Source organism: Marmota monax, unplaced genomic scaffold, assembly GCF_021218885.2.
Source record: "Marmota monax isolate L192 unplaced genomic scaffold, Marmota_monax_Labrador192_F-V1.1 WCK01_AAM20220418_F8-fsc00003, whole genome shotgun sequence".
NCBI lineage: Eukaryota > Metazoa > Chordata > Mammalia > Rodentia > Sciuridae > Marmota > Marmota monax.
This window is the reverse complement of record NW_026694084.1, coordinates 15,314,184-15,334,966: the sequence shown is the minus strand read 5'-3', so window position 1 is coordinate 15,334,966 and position 20,783 is coordinate 15,314,184. Positions and strand designations below refer to the sequence as shown.

General features: G+C 39.2%; 1 protein-coding gene across 2 annotated transcripts in view; it reads left to right on the top strand.

Annotated features, from left to right (window-relative positions):
* Window positions 1-379: 379 nt before the first annotated feature.
* The window catches only part of Rspo2 (R-spondin 2), a 141,474-nt gene continuing 121,070 nt past the window's right edge, over window positions 380-20,783 (top strand). Inside the window, exons 1-2 of one of the 2 annotated variants that reach the window (XM_058585678.1) lie at window positions 380-845; window positions 1,219-1,503. In XM_058585678.1, the coding sequence (XP_058441661.1) occupies window positions 1,389-1,503 (115 nt within the window). In that variant the 5' untranslated portion in view covers window positions 380-845; window positions 1,219-1,388. The remainder of the gene's footprint in view (window positions 846-1,218; window positions 1,504-20,783) is intronic. The other variant, XM_046464786.2, reaches the window with a different exon arrangement.

The window sequence follows — 20,783 nt, the reverse complement described above, 5'->3', positions numbered from 1 at the left end:
AAGTTTAAATTGTGCTTGTCAGTAGCAGCGGTCCTGGCCTGAAGCTTGGGAAGGAAAGTGTAGAAGGCATCAGTCCCTCCTCAGATCCCCCTGCAGGAAGGTTGGCGCTAAGGTTGGAACAGATCCCAGAGCGCTAGAGAGGACGAATTGGGCGTGAATCGCTGGTCTCTCGCGCAAAGCAAGGTCAGGGGGCGCCTGTGACCCCAGCTGCTGTTCACATTGGCCATCTCCTCTTGAAAAGCTAGGCAAGGGTTTCTCCTGGAGTTAGGCTCCTTACAGGCGGTCAGCTCTCTTTAGGACCTCAGGGAAACCCAAGAGTTTCTGGCTTTAGGACCCAGGAACGCTGAGGCAGCCTGGATTTAGATGCCACCACCTACTTATAGAGGCATCCCGAGCCTTGGTCGGTCTGCATCTCCATTGGAAAGTGCGCTCGCCACATCCCTTCAGCCTCCCGAGAGTGTTCTGTCTCTCACGGGCTGGTCAGGGAGAAACCTTAGCTGGGGAGTGACCGTGGAGAGAGCCCGAGAAGCAGCGCAATTGGATAGAAACGCCGAAAGCCGAAGCACCCCTGGCTCTGGATCGCACTAGCGGGTGGAGACGCAGCATCTTAGTGGCTGCGGAAACGCCTGCCCCGCCGCGTTCCTGCCAGGCGCCGCCGGCCGGAGGACCCTCAGCTTGTGCCGACCCTGCCGCGGGGACCGGAATCCCAGAGCCGCCAGGAGCTCTAGGCGGGTGTTGGCAAACTTTTCTCGAGCCCACGTGCTAACCAAGCGGCTCGCTTCCCGAGCTCGGGATGGAACGCCGCGCCTAGGCACCCCTTGCCTCCCGAGACGTATGTGCGCACGGTAGGCAACCCACACCTTGCTGCCGCAGCGCTTGAGTACCCCACCGTGGGGCCTAAAGGGCCCAAGAATGTTCTTTTAACTCTGCGCTCTCAGTGCTTTTAGAGCGTTTTTCATTCCCCTGAGCGTCCGCACTTTTACCCCGGGTCGGAGCCCTTAGCTCGGCAGAGGTTACTAATTCACTGATTGTAATTCCTCTCCAAGTCGTCTGCAGCTGTTAACGCTCTGCAATAGGCTGCTCCGTGGCTCGTGCCAGGCATTGGGTTTGCTTCCCCCTTCCCTCCCTTCTTTAAATTGGGACGCGCGAAGGCGCAGCTGCCTGGACGGGATTCTCTCAGTCTTCCATCCACTCTGTTTCTCGCTCCTCGTCTCTCAGGTTCAAGGTAGAAGAGATGCTGATCGCGCCGAATTGACCAGTGCAGCCCCGGGGCTAGTGGCAACCCTTCCTCTGCGTCGTCCCCAGCAGCGCAGCCGGCGCCGTCTCTTTGGATGAACCTTTCAGTTCCCCTACTTTGAGAGGCGTCTCTCCTCCGCCCGACCGTCCAGATGCAGTTTCGCCTCTTCTCTTTTGCCCTCATCATTCTGAACTGTATGGATTACAGCCACTGCCAAGGCAATCGATGGAGACGCAGTAAGCGAGGTGGGTCCCTCTCAGCTGAAGGTGCGTGGGGTCCCGCGTGGGCGGGGGTGTCCAGGTGCTCGCCCACCACTGGGCTTCGGGGGCTCAAATGGGCAGGACGGTGCTTTCCACTCCCCAGCTCTTGCGGACCACCTCTCTTTTTCTTTTGAGACCCCGAGGGCTGCAGAATGCCGGTCTCTTCTGTCCACGGTGGGTGCGGTGAGCCAGAATGAGACGCGCTGCGAGCCCGGTGAGCCCGGCGTCTCTAGAGCGCTCAGCTCTAAGTCGTGCGGTTCACACGCCGGGTCGTTCCTGGGCCTCCACTCCAGGACTCTTTCTTGGGTCTCATTTCTTACTTGGGATCCATTTTTCTTGCTTGCTCTCTTTTGGTCCTCTTAATATTTTCCCTAAAGCCCATTTTTTTTTCTCTATCTTCGTGCCCCCAAATCCCTGCCCCAATTGCTTGGACCTGGCTTAACATATGGGGGTGGGGGTGGGGGTGTTGAAGAGCTGGGTAAGAGTTTCTGTCAAGTTGATCTGAAGAACCTGCGTTTCCAGGAAAAGGGCACCATTGCTCTCTTTTTTCGGGAAACTGAGACGAAAATGAGAACTTTCTGAATGAACCAGCTACTCCTGCGTTGGCTTTCTAGAGTGTTTGCCTACAGCGTGATGTTTTAAAAAATAGGCCCCGCTTTGCTTCTCCATTTGTTTTCCTCAAAAGCAGCAATTTCGGAGTAGGGTTTCTGTGCACAAGGAAATTCACTTGCGGCATTTTAACCGCTCGCTCCCTCTCCATCACTTGTGCGAGCAGCAAGGAACGCGGATGCAAACCTCAAGGAAGGTTTTTGAGAATTAACTAGCTTTCCTACAGATTTATTGTGCGCTTATTTCGGTCTTGCAGTCTTGCTGGGCCTGCAGCTCATCCAACTGCATTTTAGGGTATGTGCAGCTAGGCACAATTAAGTCTTCCCGGGGGATTTAAACATGAACCGCCACACGTCCCTTGAATTATGCGCTCAGGGAATGTGTGCAGAAGTCCTTTGCAGGCACCTACCTGGTGAGAACTATTTGTCTCCTTCCTGCAGTTCAGACTTTGGTGCTGTTAGAATTTGTTGAGAGAGTCATAGATCTTGACCCCCACCCCCGCGATATAAACATCTCGACCTGTGATGTGATTTGTCTATAACTCATTTTATGGAACCTGCGGCCCTACGTTTAGATTTTTGGAGAGCCCTTTTCAAGTCTTATTTTTGATGGGTATTTTTTAGGGTATCATTAAGCAATTCTCACCATTGGAAGAGCTGGAGGTTGACCCACCCCAGGGCAGAGCTGGGTATGACTGGTGTGAGACTTCTCCAGCTACCAATTTCCATTGCTGACATGTATCTCTGGACATTAAGGATGCATACACCCACCCCCACATCTCTTTCAGTTCTGACTTTAGAAAATGCTTATTTTTAGAAATCGCCCTATCTAAAAATACAAGGGAGAAACTTCTTTCTACAGGCCAGGAGAGTTTGATATGACTTTAAAAAGCCCCTCTCCGCCTCCTTCCACACCCCAGTATTTTCCTTCTAGGTATTATTTGGCGAAGCTGGAATTTTTGGCTATACTGCAGTCAAAATTATTTAGAGAGGTTCCCTCCCCCCTTTAAAAGCTGAAGCCTAGTTGAAAAACTAAAGTGCTTAAGGTTTGTAAAATATAGAAATATCTAAAACCTTTGGACAAATTCTTTACTATTGAGTGATGGCTTTCTGATCTACCCCGCCTGTCCCATTGTGTTTGAGTGGAGAAGAATCAAGCACGTTGTTTTAGTGAACTTAATGCAGTGATGCTGTTCTTTGGAGAATGACATTACAGCACTCCTGCGGCCAGAAGCGATACTGCATGTTTCTCCTCAGGGCCATCTCTAAGGTTCTGCCTGTGGCAGAACCCATTTCCTTCAAAGCTTGCCTTAGCAAAATCTCATGTAGCAGCTACTATCCACTTCCCCAGGCGCTGACATTTAGAAACCCAGTTCCAAAGTGTGCAATATTAACTGTGGCCAAACTGACCTTTCCATTGCATAAACTTTGAATGCTTTTAAGTACATATAAATTAATAAGGTTGTAAAAGAAAAGGAAAAAAAAATTCTATCAAAGCATGTCACCCCCCCACCCCCAACAGATGTCCTTTCCCAAATCCCAAGTTTCTAGCTAAAATAACTGCGGTCCTTAAAAGTGACCACACTATCTGTGCCAACAAAGGGTGTACTGTGTTTTTAATTAAAAGTGGAACTACTTAAAGGGCTGGCTAGACAGTGCAGGGTGATAGTAGCTTTTCTGCTTTGCAAGGAAGCTTAAGGACTGCATTGTGAGGGTATTGAAATGAATAGAGATCTAACTCAAGTTGTGTGAATTGCCCCTCTTCACAAACTTAAGCTGGTTTTAATTGATCTCATGTCCACTGATTGATCCTATACCCATTGTTGTGCATACCAAACAATTGGCTTTCCCAAAGGAGATTGATTTAAATTAGTTTCTTGGTGAATGCCTGACTACTAGCCAAATCATGTCAGCAGTGACAGTTGACATGCTAGAGCTTATTGTGGTGCCAACATTTCCCTTTTCTCCTTTGTTTTGTATAGTGGCAGTTAAATATTACTTTCTAGGAAGAAAAGTGATTACTACTTTTTAGAAAAGGTGTTGTAGCTTGGAAGACCAGTTGTTTTCTTGGCTTGTGTTCCTGTGTAGGCGGCCGTGGTACCAGGATTGGTTAGGCTTCCCCTGGGACCTTTTTTTTTCTTTTTTCATATTCCATCTGCAAATAATCAAACCTTCACTGTGGAGCATTCTCAGAACTCCTTTGGCATTATGTTTAGTCTGCTCTATGATCTCAGATGCTCCATAATATCATTTTCTTAATGAAATAAAATTCTTGGCAGAGATCAGATAATTTAGTCAGTTAAAATCAATTGCATCCAGTCTGGAATAGAGCGCAAATGTATCATTTAACTCTATGTTTTATTTCAAAATACAGCCAGAGGATTGAGAAAATAGAATGTAGAACTTTCTATACTTTTGGACAAAATTTTGTATGGGGGAGACCATCATGAACAACTCTGTTAATCTCCTTCTGCATTTTTCTTCTCCATATTTGAAGCAAAATCAGAAAATGTGTTTGATAGTCCCTAATGGGCTCCAGCTAGAATATTTTTTCCTTTTTTTTTTCTATAAATTAGGCACAAACACAATACTGAGAATGAATATCTTTGTGGAAGAAAGACACATACCAACATTTTGGAAATCTGATTGACAGCTTATGTTTGGTCTACATGGTAACATTGGCCCTTTTATCCCACTTCAATGCACAGTCATTTTTAGCTACTGTGAACCCCTACTATATCTGTCTTATGGACCTCTTATGATTTATTTGTATGACAAATGAGGTTATTTGATTATATTTTTTGGAATGATTGTAAGCTACATTTCAGGCTGAATTACTGAAAGTGGATAGACAAATCATAACTTTGTTATGATCCCTTAGAATTTTTTGAACTTGGCATATGATGACTTAATCTTAAATCCTTTCCATATTTTAACCAGGGACTTAATGCAAACTTCTTTAAAACTCTTTGAAAGCAGCAAGTCTTCTAGACATACAACTGGTGTTTCTGGTGGACTGATGGTAGGGGGCGTGGTGTGGCAGGAGTTGACTTCTGTAGTCTTTTCTATACTGACTGAAGCTTCATCTTCTCCTTCCTCTATAACATCTCATTTTTGCAAATTATATTTGACTTCTTACATGATAATGAAGTGTTTACCACAAACAATGTGCTGTGTTTCTGCCAAATGAGGTTGGGACAAAAAGATAAATACTTTTTCTTAAATTGTATAGGCTGCATTAATTTGTGTTTGTCTTTTTAAAAAGTTGATGAAGAGATTTGGGGATATTTATTTTTTTACAAGTACTTTTTAATAGTTTATTTCTCTTATTCTTTCATAATATAAAGTGGCACATGGAACGTATTAACCTACACTTAAATGGAAATGCTTCAAAATACATTTTGCATGCATGCTTACTTTTTTGAGTTCCAGAGTATTTCAGAAAAGCTGATGTGATTGTTTAATTTTGCAACATAAACATGTTCTTTTTTCTTGTTTTTTAATTGACTGCCTTTGCTTCCAGCACAATTGCATCAGTTTTTCTGGCCAGTGTCTTACCAATACAGGGAGGTCAGGAAGTTGCTGTGCTCAAACCAACGTCTTATTTTGCCACTGAAATTTGGAAGTGATTCAGAATAGGTGATGTTTGCCTAGCCTCCATTTAATTCTGGCTTACTTTATCTGCTCTTAAAATCAAGTCTGAATAGAATCCAATATTTGCAACAATCACAAGTTGGACGTAATACTTTTGATTCCTTAATGCAAAACCTCCTCTTCATTTGAATCTGGCCAGTTTATGGATTAAGTAGACTACTTTTTACTTAATATTATTTTAGTTGTAGGTGGACACAATACCCTTATTTTGTTTATTTATATGTGGTGCTGAGGATTGAACCCAGGCCCTCACACGCGCTAGGCGAGTGCTCTACCACTGAACCATAACCCCAGCCCTACTTTTTACTTCTTTCCTTTTAACTGACTGCCTTTATACAATCCCTCCACTGGCTGGAAATAGGTACTCTTATCCATCTCATATCCAGGAAATAGATGACAGATCTTTCAAAGTAATGTTTGAGAATCACTATGCTAAAAGAATGCTGTAAGATTTGGGATGAATATAAGGTTTTGAATTTTTATAGTTTTCAGGATATCATGAGGTTTGTTATTTTTTCCTCGATAGCAAATGTGGCCACCTATGTTTATAAATTCTTATATTTTCAGCTGGAATAAATATGGAGAGTGTTAATACTAAAGCATATATGTAATTAATTGGGAAGGTATATAAGTGTCTATACACACATATGAGGGTGTATGTAGAGGATGAGGGTGGGATGGGATGATGGTGGAGGTTTGGGTTTCAGAACTAAACAGCATTTTCACCCATGTTTTCCATCCTTTCATTTTGATCTGTCCTTAGGATGAAGGATGGCTGGGGGAGGGCATGAGACGGGGAAAGGTGAGTGTGCTTTCCCTCTTTCCAGGGTCTGCCTTCCGCCTGTCCTCTCCTCCAGACCTCTCTCTGTTCCAAGGCCTTGCTGTCTCTCTGACCTAGCATTCTGGTCTCCCTCCCTCCTGGCCCTGCCAGAACACTGGAATTTCACTACCCCTTGATAATCCTGTTGGATTCATTTACTCTTCAGTCTGTTAGGCTCTGGCTTCTACCTCTATCCTTTTCCTGAAGTAATTTTCTTAAAAAAAAAAAAAAGATGATTATTTAAATTTTATTTTTTGGAGTCACTTTAGGTTCACAGCAGAACTAAGTAGAGGGCACAGAGATTTGTGACGGGGGTGTATAAATGGTCATCCGTGATCCATTCCTGCCTCGTTGTCTGCTCTGGCCACATCCATCATCACAGTCCTCTGGTGTTGGTTTCCTGGGAGATGATTTATCACAGCTCTATCAGGAAGCTCTCTTCCTTTTGGCTGGTGACACACACTGTTTGCTGGGTGATATTTCACCTTGTATTTTTTTTCCTTGAGGGATTTCTTTAAAAACCCATCCCTGTTCTTCTGTGCAGGGTCTTCCACTGCATCCTCAACATTTTTTTTTTAATATTTATTTTTTAGGTGTAGATGGACACAACACAAAGCCTTTATTTTTATGTGGTGCTGAGGATCAAACCCGGGTCCCGCCCGTGCTAGGGGAGTACTCTACCGCTGAGCCACAATCCCAGCCACTCAACATTTTTGAAGTGTCATGTGATACTGATTTCCCGACTCCTGCTGTATAAATCCATACTTCATGCTCAAACTTGACAACTTGTGTTTTCCTCTTTGCTTCTCTCAACTCTGTCCCTCTGCTGTCTTCCCTATTTCTACTCACGGAGGGAAGTCTCCCTGCTGTATTGGACTTTTCTGTGGCTTTTTAAAAATCAGTTCATTGTAGCTTAAACTATACCAGTGTTTATATTCATCCCATCTTTTCCACTCCCAAAGGTATTTCCTAGTGCAGTTCTCACAGACTCCTCCTTTCCCAGGCTCTGTATCCTCCTTGCTCTCTCTGTTAGAATGCTGCCACACAGAATTGTTCTCAATCATAGAAAGGACTGGGTTACTTTTTTGCTGATAAACCTCAAATTTCTAGGCCTCCATGTTGACCACATGTGAGTGCCAACCTCTTTCATGGGGCTGTCAAGTGTTCCCACCATCTGTCTGCAGCCTACTCAGTGCCTGCAGGGTTGCAAAAGGTTCAGTCTCTTAAACTATACCAGGTTATTTCATTTTGTATGGCTGAGCATGTTTTAGTGCTCAGCCAAAATGTCAGTGCCTCCAGGAAGCCTTCCTGGAATTGTCTGTCTGCCTTTCTAAAGCTCACATCAATCATTCTCTCATGATTCCTTAGCTTCTTGTGCTAGTCTTAAGGGACTCTTATTTTCCTCTTTATTCTGATTTTCATGAAATATTCTCATTCAGTCTTGAGCTTCTCTAGGGCAAAACAGTGGCATGTTCTTCATTGCACTCCTCAAACTAGGCCTAATAGGGTACTTCCTATACAAGTCAAGAGTTGAACAAAAAGTGTAATTAGGCAATTTTGTGATATTCTGTTAATTTTGACTTAATGAAAAATGTTTTTCCCCCAAATTTGAGCTTTGTACATAGTTGTACAAAAGTTTGAATACTTAAATAAGAGGTGCAGTCTCATTTGCTGCTCTTTAGATCATTAGAAAAACAAAACATTGAAGTCTAAAAGCATCCCTAGCCCAACTTCCATTCTGAAGTCTCTTCTGATAATTTCATAAATTCATAGAGCATTATATCTCGTACCTGATTGTGTACTGACATCCCATTGGCTGTTTGCATGACAGAGTAGCCTAAGTGGCAGGTGATTTAGGGTACAGAAGGGAAATGTATGGGAGAGGGGTAACTATATTTTTAAATGCATTTTTTTTTTCTAGAGAAAGGGACAGTAAGGGACTTGGCATCCCCAAACACTTTGATCCGTATGAATATAAAAATCATTTAGGGGAAATTAAAAGAAAGTGGTATTTGACTTCTTGAAGGCATTTACATTTATATGGTTAAGTTACTGCAAGAGAAATTTAATCATTATTCTTACATTTATGACTTCAGTGTATTACAGTTATGAGGACATACCTCAAGAGACACAACATGTATTTTAGGACAAGTTCTTCTATAGGATGAAGCAACTACCTCATTGTTCAATGCCTTCTAGAACACTGGAATTTCACTACCCTTGGGAAGCAGGCAGAGCCTCTTGGACTTTCAAGGAAGGTGAGCTATTTACCAAGCTGAGGCTTGAGCTTGAAAACTGATAGGTAAGTGGAAGAGAGAACTGGAATCCAAACTTCTAAATTTCCCGACTTCTTCTGTGTACGGTATACTTTCAATATAAACATCTTCAAAAGAAAAGTCAGCTTTGAATCCATTTAAAAGTTCTTCAGACCACAGATTTTGATTGAGTCTTAGAACTTCCTACAACTCATAATTAAGTTAATAAAGTAGCTGATATTTAAAAAATTGAAGGCTGAGAGGTGAAGTTATTGAGGGATAGGATCATAAGTATGTTTTGGTAAAAATTTGCATAAGTTTTATGGTAAATATTTTTATCATTCTTGTGCATGAATTATAGGAACCTCTTTTATTTCTAGTACTTCAAGAGCCAGAGCAAGCAGATATGTGTATATGCACTTGTGCTTATGTAGGTACTTACATGTGTGCTTATACAGTATGTGCATATGCGTTTTAGGTGTCTACATGTTTATCAGTACAATCAATAAAGGTCAGGGAAAAGCTATTAAATATTCTTTTTACTCTATAGAGAAAGTAGAGGTAGCTTTTCTCTAGTTTGGAGAAAAACCTTTGTAATTTATTTAAAAACCTTTCAATTTTTATCAACAATTAAAGGATAAAAAGAACACTTATAAAATGAAAGTTATCCTGCTCAGCACATCTCTTTTGAGCAGGAGTTCTTAATCTGTGGCTCATAGGTGGGGTCAGGGTTTTAACGAGTCTTCTGAAATTAGAAGCAAAACATTTTCTGCTTTTTTTCCAGGGGAAGATCTGGAGTTTTCCCTGAAGTCTCAAAGTAGCTCAGGGTTCATCTCTTTCCTTCATCAGGTTAAGAAACATTGATTAATGAAATAGCAAGTAGACTTGCTTAAGTAGCATGATGCCAAGCAGCTGCTTCAAGTTGGCATAGGTCTTGTTTCCTGAAAGCTTGTTTTCTTTGTGGGTTTTTCAGCCATTCACCAGGTGTAGTGTCTCAAGATTTATTTCAGTAAAAATTGCTCAGCCAGTAGTCTCTTCCCCAAAGACAATAGTTGTTAAATTCTCTTCTCCATCCCCTTAAAAAGACTTTTACAAAGTACAACATAAATATAGCGTATAAGGGGCATTATTACAAATTGGGCTGTCTGAAAAGTTTTATCTCAAAAACAAAATAGTTAATGTAGAGATAGAAATAGCTGTTGAAAGTTTTCAGCTGATGTCTTGCAGAGGTGGCTGTGATGTGACTTGAGGCACCATGCTGCCACTTCACAGAATGGTGAGAACCAGGGCTTGCCCCTCTCCTGGCCAGTGGGCTTTTGCTAGATCCTTGCTCCAGTGTCGGTGCATTTTAGAATTTTTGTACCGTGATGGCTTTGGTCCCCTTGTTTTGGTTCTTGGTACAAATTGCCAACCAACCACCTCAGCAATTAAAATGCATGGACCGACAGAGGGCACACTTTGCATTCTTTCCCTCCTGCATTGTTCTCTGCTGTGCGGCAGGATTTGTGCTTTGCTCTGGCTCCTTGATTGGGGTGGCAAACCTGCTCTGCTCCCTCCATTCATATTGAGATCATAGCGATGTCATTACAGAGGAGGAAGGGGATAGATCAAGAGAGATTTTAGTCTTCCTAAGCATTTTTGGATTGGTTCCTAATCTCCTTTTGACAAGACCTCACCAAAAGGCAAACTTAACCATTTTTAATACCAGCAAGGCAGATATTAAAGCTGGAGATTTTGTTAGTCTGCAGGTAGATTCCAGCATGTATACCCACTTTGGGAAATCCACAGTTTTTAAATGTTTTCCATTAAGTGCATGCCTAAAAATGTAAGCAATTGGCAGTTTGGAGTTACACAAATGATTCCACATGTTGCCAAATAAGCTCAATTGGAAAATTGTTTGCCAAATTCTTTAATCTTTATGGACAGACCCCTTTCTTTCCATGGATCTTTCATATTATAGTCTTTAAATAATGGTGAATATTGTTTGATTTTATTTGAAAATCAAAATTTCAGATTTTTTTCAAAAAAGTCACTTCCCCCCTTATATAATAAAGTCAGACTTGGGGTTTAAAAATGCTTTGGTACCTCATTGTTATTCCCCTCTCATGCTGTGTTCAAATGGCTCTTTGTGGTTCTCAGAAGTTGAATTTTTAACATTGGAGGATGTGTGCTATCTATGTCATTACTAACTTGCCCATTGAGTTAATCACTTGGTTTTTTTTTTTTTTTTTTTTTTAATTTCCTCTGTAAGACTTGGAAGATTTACTTTGACCCATTGGTTCAGATGGAAAACCCAATCTGCTCTCTGTGATGTTTAGTTGAATCACCGTAAGGTTAATCATATCAACCAAAGACACAGCCTATGTGTATCCTCCCAAATAGAACTATTTGGAGTAACTGTGATATTTGTTCTTTTCAGCTATTTCACTGCCATAGATGGTTTTTGAAGTCTCTTCCCTGAGGGAGAGATGCTTGATGGTCCAGTTAATTGGGAAGAATTTCTCCTGGGACTCCTGGGTTTCTATACCTAAATAGGCACGAAGGCAGTCTTTTTCTTGGACTTGTCAGGTCCTATGGGTATTTCTTGTAGGTGGAAGAACACTGCTAAAAATTCTAATTTTGACAGTTCATTTTTGATGTTTTAGAGTGTGTGTGTGTGTGTGTGTGTTTAAGGGTCTGATTTATAGACTATTTTGGAGAACTCTTGGGTATTCTGCACTCTTAGCAGATACGAGGAAGTGCTAGGGAACAGCTAGCTGTAGGCTGGGTGAATTGGAATGCGAAAACTAGATGAAAATTTTGTTTATCCATCGATCTGGACACCTTCTAATTATTTTAGAGAAACTAGAGCTATTCTACCCACAGCCTTTTTTTCTACTGATGTTAGCTATTATGTGGCCACCCTCTTTCCCTGGCTGTGTTCGGTAGAGAAACTTTTTTTGGAGTAAGGAGACTAAGTGATTTGAAAAACCACTGGGCTCTAAGTGGACAGTGGTGGTTCCCAGAAGCGCTCTTAGTGGGCTGAGGCTAATTTGTTGGGCTGGGAAAGCCTTTTTACCACTTCTGGTGGCCAAGAAATCTTGTTATGGTTGATGTGATTCTTGACTGAATCCTGTTGATCATAAAAGATCTTCCTTGAATTATCCTGAAAATTGATCTAGAGTTTGAAAACTACCCTTGAGGATTGATTATCCAGAATTATGAATTTGGTATAATTTACTTTCCTTTGCAGAAGTAAAGAGAATTAGTTCTTTGCAGTACTATGAGCAATCTCAACATGACCTTGAAAGTGTTTCAAGTGAATAATTACTGTTCTAAAGGGTTTGGCAGTCTTCTGTACATGAAACACTCAAGTTTCATTGAATGTAGAAAGATTTGAAGAAATGGGAGAGGCTGATCTGAGGAAGAGGGGGAAAAAAACAGGGACAAGATTCTAAGACTTGAAGCAGTTTTTTTTTTTTTTTTTAAAGGATGTGATTTATTCTACTTTTGAAGATGTTTCATAGAAAGGAAGATTCAAATTTCTATTTAGAAAACTATCCATTAATGGAAGAGAACTTTCTTGATGCCTTAAGCCTTTGACTTTGGAAACTAACCCTTTTCAAAAGGGGAGAGCCTCTCATGAAGTGTGGTAAAGCAGGTGACGGTACTGAGTGGAGGACCCTAAGCACTGTGCATACTGTACAAACCACAGTGTGAACATCTGTAAAGCACATGGCATCTAATAGCTGCTTACATATAAATTCTTACTGACAATTATTCGCATTCAAATTATGAGACCCTTGCCTTCCTCACTGGAGGACACCAAACAATATTTCTTCTTTAGATTCTGCCTCCCACGACTCTGCATCATTGTAAACTTCAGCAGTGAATACTGTAGACACTGGAATTTGGTGTGAATTCTTAAAAGAGAAAAGAAAGCGTATTTCTCCATTCTTACATGACCATGTCAATTTGTAGACTGTTCCATTATAAGCAAGTCTGAGATTTCAGTACAGCTATGATCATTGTGGCTTTTGGCATATAGATATTTTGCTTTCTTTAATGAGGTCACTAGACTGTAAGGTAAAGTATTTATTTCATTAATAACTGGAATCTCTGAAAGCATAAGAGACTTAAAATTCCTATTGGATGAAGAAGAGCGATGTAGGTACATCATTTGGCAGAGAGTGGTGGGTAATAATTGATGTGGGAATCCTCTGGTGTAGTAGAGATTCTGTCTTCAGTCTTGCTTGAATCACTGTTTTTTAAATTGTTTAGTTGCACACTGATATACCATCCACACTTCTGTGTAATATGAAGTTGAACAGGGCATTTAAATTGTTGGTTTATGGGGCTGGGGTTGTGGCTCAGTGGTAGAGAGCTTGCCTAGCATGTGTGAGGCACTGGGTTCAATTCTCAGCACCACATATAAATAAATGAACAAAATAAAGGTCCATCAACATCTAAAAAAAATTAAATTAAAAAAATATTGGTTTACAAAAAAAGATCTCAATGGCTGGAAATAACAGGATGAATTTACTGATGAATCCTTAACTAGAAACATGTAGAGCTTACTCTTTTTTTGAGATTAAACAACTAACCATGGAATATACAATGTTGGAGATTAAGGCTTTTCATTGATTTTTTTTTTTTTTTTTTAACGCAACTTGGGATTATGTGATATGGTTGCAAGAAGAATTGGCTGTATTAAGAGAAATATTTACCTAGATTCAAGAGTAAAGCAGATGAAGGCCCCCAGCCTACACTCGTCTTATGTTCATTACTTTCAAAAGTGTATTGGTAGCACACTTAAAATTCTGTAATAGTCCTAGTGGCACTACAACAAGATGCCACAAACAAGATTTTTTAAAATTTATTTTCTCTCCTATTCTCATCTGCTTTCCCTTCATTCCCCTTTGTCTAATCCAATGAACTTTTGCTCTTCCTTCCCCTCCCCCTTATTGTGTGTAAGCATCAGCATATCAGAGTAACATTTGACCTTTAGTTTTTTGGGACTGGCTTATTTCACTTAGCATGATAGTCTCCAGTTCCATCCATTTACTGGCAAGTGCCATAATTTCATTCTTTTTTATGGCTGAATAATATTCCATTGTGTATATGCATCACATTGTTTTGTATCCATTCATCTGTTTCTGAAGGGCATCTAGGTTGGGAGGCTTAGCTATTGTGAATTGGGCTGCAATAAACATTGATGTGGCTGTATCACTGTACTATTCTGACTTTTAAGTCCTTTGGGTATATGCCAAGGAGTGGGATAGCTGGGTCAAATGGTGATTCCATTCCAAGTTTTCTGAGGGATTCCCAGACTGCTTTCCCGAGTGGGTTGCACCAATTTGCAGTCCCTCCAGCAATGTATGAGTGAACCTTTTTCCCCTCACATCCTTGCCAACATTTATTATTACTTATATTCTTAATAATTGCCATTCTGACTGGAGTGAGATGGAATCTTAGTGTAGTTTTAATTTGCATTTCTCTAATTGCTAGAGATATTGAACATTTCTTAATATATTGACCATCATATTATTTCTTCTGTAAAATGTCTATTTAGTTCCTTTGCCCATTTAATGATTAGGTTATTTGGAGTTTTTTTTGGTAAGTTTTTTGAGTTTTTCATATATTCTGAAGATTAATGCTCTGAGATGTAGGTGGTAAGGATTTTCTCTCATCCGTAGACTCTCTCTTCATGTTTATGATTGTTTCCTTTTGCTGTGAAGAAGCTTTTTATTTTGATACCATCCCATTCATTGATTCTTTTTTTTTTTTTTTTTTTAAATATTTTTTTATTTTTAGTTGTACACGTTTATTTATTTTTATATGGTGTTGAGGTTTGAACCCAGGGCCTCGCGCATGCTAGGTGAGCGCTCTACCGCTGAGCCACAACCCCAGCCCCCATTCATTGATTCTTGATTTTACTTCTTGCACTTTAGGAGTCTTCTTGAGGAATTTGGTTTCTAAGCTGATGTGGTAGATATTTGGACCTACTTTTTCTTCTCGTAGTTACAGGGTCTCTGGGCTAATGCCTTGGTCCTTGATCCACTTTCAGTTTTGTGCAGGGTGAGAGATAGGAGTCTAATTTCATTTTGCTGTGAGTGAATTTCCAGTTTTCTCACCACCACTTGTTGAGGCTATCTTTTCTCCAGTGTGTATATATATATATATATATATATATATATATATGGTGCCTTTGTCGAGTATGAGATAACTGTATTTATGTGGGTTTATCCCAGATGATTTTTAAAACATAGAAACCCATTTTCTCACAGTTCTGGAAACCAGAAGTCCCAGATTTTAAGATGTCAGTGAGTTCATACTCCTTTTGAGACCTCGGGATCCTTTCTGTCCCTGAAGTACTATTGAACTGCACAAATTCAAATGTTATCTGCTTATTACTTTTTGAAATAAATCCATCAAATTAGCTTCTTGTGGCTAAAATCTCTTTTAGCTGAAGCTGAACATCTGGCCCATCCTTTTTTCCACTGATGTGAACTGTCCTCCTAGAGCTGTTAGCAGCCTTTATGGAATATCACTGCAATATCAAGAGTGTCTGCTGTGAGTGGCTTCCAGTGTTAGAGATGTTTTAGACTAAAACCCTCTGATTACAAGTAATATCTGACATTAGCACTTCCAAGGAGCTTGGTCTATTCATACTTCTGTGCTTATGTATAATATAAAGTGCTAGTAAGAACATTCTTCCCAAACCACAGTGAGCTTTTTCAAACACACAACAAAGTAGAGTAATCTAATGAATACCCACAGACCTATATGCAGATTGAACAAATACTGAGATTTGGCCACACTTACTTTATTCTTTTATTTTTATGTGTTGAAACGTTATAAAGCAATTCTTGGATATTTTATTTCATGCCTCATATTTCTGAATTCATTTCTTATAAACATGGATGTTTTCTTACCAAGCCACAATGTCATTAGTGTACCTAACATAATTATTCTGAAGTAATGCCTATTAATGACCTGTATGTAATGAATTTCTCAAATTGCCTCAAAAAATGCCTCTTTGCAGCTTGTATGTGTGAACCAGCATTCAAAACACTCCCATCATTACACTTGGAGGGATATCCCTCAAGATCTCTTGATTCTAGAGCAGTAATTCTTTCCCACCCGTTTTTCTGTACCCCACCTTATTGAAAAAACCAGGTCAAGGCTCTGTAGAATGTCTAACATTGCGGATTTTCCATTTGATCCTTTGTGGGGCTCATTTAACTTGTTCCTCTTATCTTCTATATTTTCTGCCAACTGCAAGTTCTCCTGGAAGGTTGAATGAAGTTCAGATTCAATTCTTTGGCTAGAACACTTCCCAGATGACACCCTGTGCTTCATATTGCATCACATCAGAGAGCACACAATGTCTTGTTGTGCTATTCTTAAATGATGCTAAGATTAACCAATAGGGTTATGAGGCACTAACTTGATCCCTTCATTGTAGAGTACCGATTGACCTTTCATCTATTGGTTTCTTCTATGATGATCTTTATCTGAATCAGTTTCTTCAGGCATTGCAAAATAGTGGAACTTTTCTCCTCTCATTCCTTCTACATTTGTTAGCTGACAGTTCTATTGAAAGCCTGTTCCTTTTCAACCACAGATATCTTGTTACTGTGAAACAATTCTTATAGGAAAGACATGCAGTAAGTGTAATTCTTTAACTGCAATTTTCCGGAGTCAGGAGTTGATGTGTGTGAAGCTGGACAGTGGGTCGACTTCACTGCTGGAGAATCAAAAGCTTTGGTTGTGTCAATGCATTGCTTGTCAAATGGAGGAGGTAAGGTTCTACTATAGCCTCTGCTTATTGAAACGGCAGTGGTAGGATGACTTTTTGGCTTTTTGCTAACGGAGTGAAATGCAAACCTTCTGAAAAACTGAGGTCTATTGGCCATCTTCTGATAATGTTTTCTGTTAACAGCTTTCAGAGAAGCCACTATGGGAACACACAGTGGCCTCAGCCTGGTGTAATCTGAGGCTTGCTGGATAGAAAAACAGTACTTTGTACTACTTAAACACCCTCTGGAAGGCTTAGCAAGGAGAGGAAGGAAAATATTTGAGGAGATCAACTGGATGTTGTAGGATACAAGTAATGTTACCTGAGAAGGATTAAAGTTTCCTCAAAACTTGACCTGAGTGGCAGCTGGCCATTTAGAAATTGCTCTTGTAGTCTATCAATGGCTCATTTTCTGCTGTGCAGTCTTCAACTTTCAGACACAAAGGGTCTAGAGATTTCATGTCTTTAGTGGTTAAATGACAAAGTTTTTTTTTTTTTAATTAACATTTTTGTAAGCTTTTTAGCTGTAACCCGCTCTTTCTAATTATAGGAATCTTTATTCACTTAAGAATGTAGCTCATTGCCACCAATCAAGTTAACATTGGCATGAAATGTTATAGAAATATGCCTATAATATCTACATTTAATTATTTTATTATCCAAATGATAGACACAAATGTCTATTTGGAGAGTTAAAGAGCTTGTTAGCAATTTTGAACATAGACATTATGAATATAAAACATTTAGTGAATGGCTCATAAATACAAACTCTATTACAGGAGAAATACAACCCTGCAGAAATTCAATACTTGTAAACTGCCTTCACAGTGATTTTTAATAAAGCAAAAACTACTGTGAACTCAAGAAAATGGTTATATTGCAAGTCGGGAAACAGAACAAGGAACGTATATAGCTTCTTTTAGTAACAAAAGAATGAGATTTTTAGTTCAACGTGTATGGTGTTTTTAAGTCACTAAGAAAATAAGCTGCATCTACTAATCAGGGCTAATAGGTCATGTCCTCTATACCTTTTTTTCGTGTGTAATTTGAAAATTATCTTTGTAATAAACCCTCTGCACTGAGACATTTAGGTCTTTTGCCTTGGAAACAAATGGTAAGACTTTACATTGTTATTTGTGTAAGAATTTTGTTTTAAAAGACACTCACGGTAGTTTTAAAAATGAATATAAGCCCAAAATTAATTCAGTGTTGAAACTTTGCAAAATAATACTACCAATAATTTGGAAAATTATTGAAAATAAAACTACCAATAATCTTCCATTCAACGATTCCCTTTAACATTTTGGCTTCTGTCATTTCAGATATTATTTTACCCTTTTACATAATTATAAAATTTAGGAACTTTATATATCATAACCATGTATTATTAACTATTTTAATGATACCAGAAATGTTTACATCATAAATTATTCATCATAAAAACTTTAAAATCCATTTCCTTATTGGGCAGTTAAATATTTCTGTATCATTAAAAAGTTTAATATTAAAAATGCTGCTACAATTCTTTTTTAAAAATTAGAATGATATATTTAATGATGTGGAATCATTTGCACAAATCTTAACAAATTTTAAAATGAGAATTAAAATACTAGTAATGTTGAAAATTAATTAGAAAATAGATAGCTATAGATTACATTTTGTGAATGGAGTACATATACTCCAAAATAGAAACAATTAGATAGCATGGTGTTGCATATAATTACTCTATAAAAATTTCATCGTTTTTAAAAAATACTTTTTGGTACATTTTATTTTTAAATCATAGAGAAATGAAATTTTAAAATTATCTATACATGCAGAAAAAATGTATATCTTATAACTCTAAGTCTAGTCTTGTCACAAATGATTTACCCAGCTCTTAGTTGATTAGAAAGTTAGTTGTTATTTCGAACTACATTCCTCATGTGAATTTTTTTCCTGTCTGAATCACTTTCCCTAACAATTTAGTAATCATATCAAAATTGTTTCTTGAATGCATTTGTTCATTCATTGTATATATGACATCAAATCTTATGATGTCATGTATACATATCATATATACAATAAGTCAAAATATGTGCAGAATGTCATTTGACCACTTTTTAAAATTCTGATTTGTTCTATATGACAGCAGAATGCATTATAATTCATATTATACATAGAGAGCACAATTTTTCATATGCTACTATAATTCTTATGCATCATTTTCACACCATTTTCTAGATATTTTGTTTTCTATTCTTTTTAGATATGGTAGAGTGTATTTTTACATGTTTTATACACACACATATATACACATATGGAGTACAACTTATTAAAATCTCATTGTGGTTGAACATGATGTGGCATTATTACACTGGTGGTATATTCACATATGAGCATAGGAAAGTTATGTCTGATTTGTTCTCTTTTCTATTTCTATCTCCCTTCCCTTCCTTCCACACTGTTTTTTTCCCATAGGCATCATTGGCAGAACTAGATATAACAACATACTGTAGTCATAGTATTTATTGAGCACTTAATATGTAGCAGTCTTGCAGGATTTATTGTTATTTTTATTTTGTTTTGTGGAGCTAAGGCTCAAACCCTCTTGGATCTTGGGCATGCTAAGTGAGTACTTTACCACTAAGTTTTTCATCAGGTTTCTCAAGCATAGCATAATTCTTCAGGCTACATATTATTTAATTCTCAAATTACTTTGTGAAAGATCGTATATTTCTCCCCATTATAGGATGAAGAATCAGACACTAGAGAATCAATAGTTAGCCCCAGGTCGTAGAGCTAGAATTTCAGTCAAGGCATCCTGACCCTGTCATGTTCTTCACCAATAAGATGGAAACATGAAGCTTTTGATCTTATTGCCTAGTGTTTTCCAGAATACGTACAGACTGATCCTAATTCAGTAGGTAGGAGATGATGGGCATATTGCCTTGAGTCTTTTAGAACTTTTCTCCTTTAAGAAGCCATTTCATTATCCCCAAAGAAAACATGATGTAAATAATGAGGGAGACAAGACATTCTCCCCACCACCCCCCGATTCCAAATAACATGAGTATCTACTCAGTTGCTTCAATCTTATTCCTTGTTTTCTTGGCAAAACCTATTCTTTCTACATCCCTTCTCCAGAACATTTTGAATTGCTTTTAAGTCTGCTGCCATTTTATAGACCACACTTGACCACGTCCCTCCTCAACCACATCAGTAGCCTTCAGAATATCTTTCCTGTGATCCATTCTACATGGGGCAACCAGAGCTATTGCATATAAAACAAAAGCCAGCACTTAAGTGCCCCACTTAAGTGCTTCAATAGATTTTCTTTATACCTCAAATAAATTCCAAACTCCTTGCCCAGCCTGGAAGATTCAATATGATCTGATTGCTGCCTGCCTCTCCAACTCTCTCTCTCTCTTTTTTTTTTTTTTAAATCTTGATCCTGTTGGCATGTTCTTTTCTCAAACACTCTAAAAATGTTTGTTTTAGGACTTTTGCCTGGTCTGTGTACTCTCTAGAAAGTGTTCTCTATCCTTTTTGTGACCAGTTCCTGTCCCCAATACTGGAAAAACTACCCATTTTCCATAGCAAACTATCAGGGCCAGCAAGAGGGGCTTAGGGTACAAAATAGGAGTTATGTATTTGCTCACACCTGAGAGTGATCACCTCCTTGAATTCTATATGCTAGGAACTTCACTTATATCCCTCTAGTTCCACCTCTGTTCTGCTCTGCTTTATCTACTGGTTATTTTTCCAACCCTCTATTCTAGAATGTTCTCCATTCTCCCCCACCCCAATCCCCGTTCCTATGAGAGAGGACACTGTCTATTCATCAAAATCCACTTTTGCTTCTTGGGGCATGTAAGCTAGACAGTGTTTCCTAGATTCCCTCGGAGTTATGTGACTGAGTTTTGGCTGGTGAAATGTGAGTGAAAGTGGTATATTTTCTACTTGAGTCTGGCCCAGTAAACTTCCTATGGTGGTCTCTTGCTCTTCTTTGTCTCTGCTTGGTAGAGAGGAACTAGCTCTTTCAGACCCAGGAGGATGATGGGACAACCACGTGAAATATGTGGGAGTCCTTGAATGACTCTGTGGAGGTCTCCCTGCTACATTATTGGACCCTGCATGAGCAAGAGAAACTCTTTAGATGAGCCACTGAGACATTGAGCCTTGTTTGT